We start from the raw sequence: 3,576 nt of genomic DNA, 5'->3' as shown, positions 1-3,576 counted from the left end.
AACGGTACTCTTAGTCATTTTGGCAGAGTTAAGGAGTCTAAAAGAAATGTATCAGACTTCTTTAATACGGACCAAGAGAAAAATACCTTCTCGTGCCAAACAACCAGACCCTTTTAATACGCCTCCGATACCACCCCTAGTGATTTTGACCAAATCATCATCGACAGAAGGCAGTTCAGAAGTATTATTTGGCCGTGGCATATGTTTAAGGCAGTTAAAGCGGATTACATTCAGCTCGCAGTTTGAAAAGAAACAAATACCGAACGGTCCTTTTCAGGGCCAATCACCTCTCTCGAAAAAAGATAGCATTCATTTTAACAAAATCAATTAAAACTCAAAATCTCTCTTTTGCCCCATGATGTGTGTGTTAGTGAGTGCATGAGTGTTGATCCATATTCTCAAAAACCAAAACCATAAGGTGGCGCTATACAGTTTCGCATTTTGCATAGGGTTAGGACTTTAAAGAAAAAGAATGTCCCCGGCTTTCCTCACTGGTTATATTGGCTATTTAAAAAAGACCTTGTATATCTTAGGTATAATGCAAAGAACCTTTAATTCCCTTCATTTTGGTGTATGATTGATGGGTGTACTATGGGTTATAGAGGATACAGCTTGGCCTTACTTCAAATGTGCACCTTTCAAAAAAGTGCTAGCTCTACTTGGTCATTTTCACTTCCTGAACGTCAGAGGTAAATTGTATACAAAACTTTTTGTAACTTTTTTTACATTTTATATATTTGGTAATTCATTCATTGCACTTTTAGAAGCTGGTATTGTCTAGTCTGGCAAAATTCATTTTCCCTATTTTAATAGCTGCTATGTATAATGTACTTTAGACTAATTCAGACTGATTTTTTAACACAAGGGAGCAGTCATTTTAGTTAGCAGTGTGCTTAAATCATGTAAAATTTCCAAAAGTACAATATCCAAAAGAAATATCATCCACATTACATTAATGTAGCATAGAGGTATGCAAACATTCTCTCCACTGTGCATGTTTTAAATGCGAACTGCTTCACCTTACATACGTCACTCTCTCAAAAGTACATATTATCTGGTGAGCGCCACCATAAAGAAGATATAGGCATTATTTTTGTATGATTTAATTATGTTTATATGGCTGAAACATTTAAGTCGCAAGCATCAAAACAATCCTTTTGAATAATTCTCCTGCCTTTACCCCCACAGAACAGTATTTATGAGTGTCAGAGTCTCTAACAAGTCCAGCCTCCCCCCCCCCCCTTTAATAAAATTGAGCTATTTTAAGAATGCACATTACATTTTGTAAACATACCAACCAATGTTATGCTGAATGACAGGAACATGAAACTAGCCAGAATTATTTCTGAGATATCAACAATGAATTTTACAATTAGAAAAGGGAGGTAACTGATCAGATTCATAAAGGTCAAAGGTCAAAGTGTAAAATATTTGCCTATTGTTTAATATTTAAGAAGCGAATTCACTTTCTCTTCATTTATTTTTTTATTTCATTGCAAATAAATGAAAAGAAACATTTTCACCATATATTTCTGTCACTTATTGCAACAGTTTTAAATTTAAGTTGACTCTATTCCTATATTCTAAGACAAGGGTGTCAAACTCAATCGCTCAGCGGGCCAAAACTCAAATCACTCGTAAGGTTGTTGGCCGAACAGGATAAACATTCAATAAGCGGAAAATCAAACCTTTTTTAAAGATTAATATAAATTAAAAAAAGTTTTAATAATAAACAATCATTGGCATACCCATTTCGCTCTTATGCCAATTTGTCACAGCTGGATGTTTGGCATCTTTTCTTGGCTACAAGTTCGTTTATGTTGGGAGTAATGTTCTGTGTCATGGAGTCCACTCCACGGATGAAGATGGCGAGCTGTGCAGTGTCAATCGTGTCATTACTTTCATCGACAGCAAGGGAGAATGCAACAAAGTCTTTGCCTTTTCGATCAGCTGTGTTTTCACATCAGTGGCCATCTCACAAACCCGATCAGCAACCGTATTTCTGCTAAGGCTTACATTTGCAAACATCTGCTTTTTCTCTGAACACAAGACGTCACACATTTTCATCATGCAGCGCTTCAGAAACTCTCCTTCTGTAAAAGGTCGGCCTGATTTTGCGATCTCCTCCGCCACAATAAAACTTGTTTTCACAGCATCTTCAGTTTGTGATTTTGCTTTGGTGAAAAACGTCTGCTGTGATGCTAGATTCCTCTTCAATTCTTCTACCTTCTGTAGCTTCTGCTCTGCATTCAGGCTTTTTAACTTGTCTTGATGTTTAGTCTCGTAGTGCCGTCTCAGATTATATTCCTTGATCACAGCCACATTATCTCCACAAATTAGACACACGGGTTTACCGCCAATATCAGTAAACATATATTCAGCCTCCCAGCGGCTTTGAAAGGCTCTGTTTTCAGAATCAACTTTTCTCTTGGCCATTTTAAGGATAGCTTTGATTTTAAAAAAAAAAAGATTGTGCATCTACCGACAGACGCTTGATTGATATCACGTTAGCCGTAGCGGAAAAAGGTGATGCAATATCCGGACACTACACTACTTTCATTTCTTATGCGCCAATCCAAAACGAGCAACTGAACATTGCTAGGTTACTGTAACGACGAACATCCACTCACTACACAGCTTTTATTTTCGCTTATTCTGATCGAAGCGAGAACGCTCTCAGGTAGCCTATCGTTCGGCAAGGCTGCTAATTAGAGAATTTGATTTGCACTTTATATCGCAGGGCCATTAAGAAATATTTTTGCCTAAAATTCTCTCTCGGGCCGGATATAATTGTACGCCGGTCAAGACCTCTCGGGCCTGATATAATTGTACGCCGGGCCTGATGTGGCTCGCGGGTCTTGAGTTTGACACATATGTTCTAAGACTTCTAATTTCCCCATAATTAAGGTCACTACTCACACAAACATACCTCATGGCAAATTATGTAACCAAGAGAAAAATGATCATAATTAGCTTATTTTCATGCTTAACATCAATATGAATGTACCATTTTATTCAGAACATCATACATAATTATATGAAAATAATAAAATAATAATTGCAAACATTTTTATATTTTCTTTAAGGTGGCGCTATACAGTTTCGCATTTTGCATAGGGTTAGGACTTTAAAGAAAAAGAATGTCCCCGGCTTTCCTCACTGGTTATACTGGCTATTTAAAAAAGACCTTGTATATCTTAGGTATAATGCAAAGAACCTTTAATTCCCTTTATTTTGTGTATGATTGATGGGTGTACTATGGGTTATAGAGGATACAGCTTGGCCTTACTTCAAATGTGCACCTTTCAAAAAGTGCTAGCTCTACTTGGTCATTTTCACTTCCTGAATTTCAGAGGTAAATTGTATAAAAAGAGCCGATAACTTTTTTTACATTTTATATATTTGGTAATTCATTCATTGCACTTTCAGAAGCTGATATTGTCTAGTCTGGCAAAATTCATTTTCCCTATTTTAATAGCTGCTATGTATAGTGTACTTTAGACTAATTCAGACTGATTTTTTAACACAAGGGAGCAGTCATTTTAGTTAGCAGTGTGCTTAAATCATGTAAAATTT

General features: G+C 36.5%; 1 protein-coding gene across 1 annotated transcript; it reads right to left on the bottom strand.

Annotated features, from left to right (window-relative positions):
* Positions 1-1,839: 1,839 nt before the first annotated feature.
* LOC149800334 (general transcription factor II-I repeat domain-containing protein 2-like) lies at positions 1,840-2,436 on the bottom strand. The gene has a single exon (XM_089958389.1). It carries the CDS (start codon positions 2,434-2,436, stop codon positions 1,840-1,842), a length of 597 nt encoding a protein of 198 aa, XP_089814515.1.
* Between the last annotated feature and the right edge of the window lie 1,140 nt (positions 2,437-3,576).

The sequence above is a fragment of the Sinohyriopsis cumingii genome, chromosome 5, assembly GCF_028554795.1.
Source record: "Sinohyriopsis cumingii isolate HCF-2022 chromosome 5, ASM2855479v2, whole genome shotgun sequence".
NCBI classification, from domain to species: domain Eukaryota; kingdom Metazoa; phylum Mollusca; class Bivalvia; order Unionida; family Unionidae; genus Sinohyriopsis; species Sinohyriopsis cumingii.
This window is presented reverse-complemented; position numbering and strand designations above follow the sequence as displayed.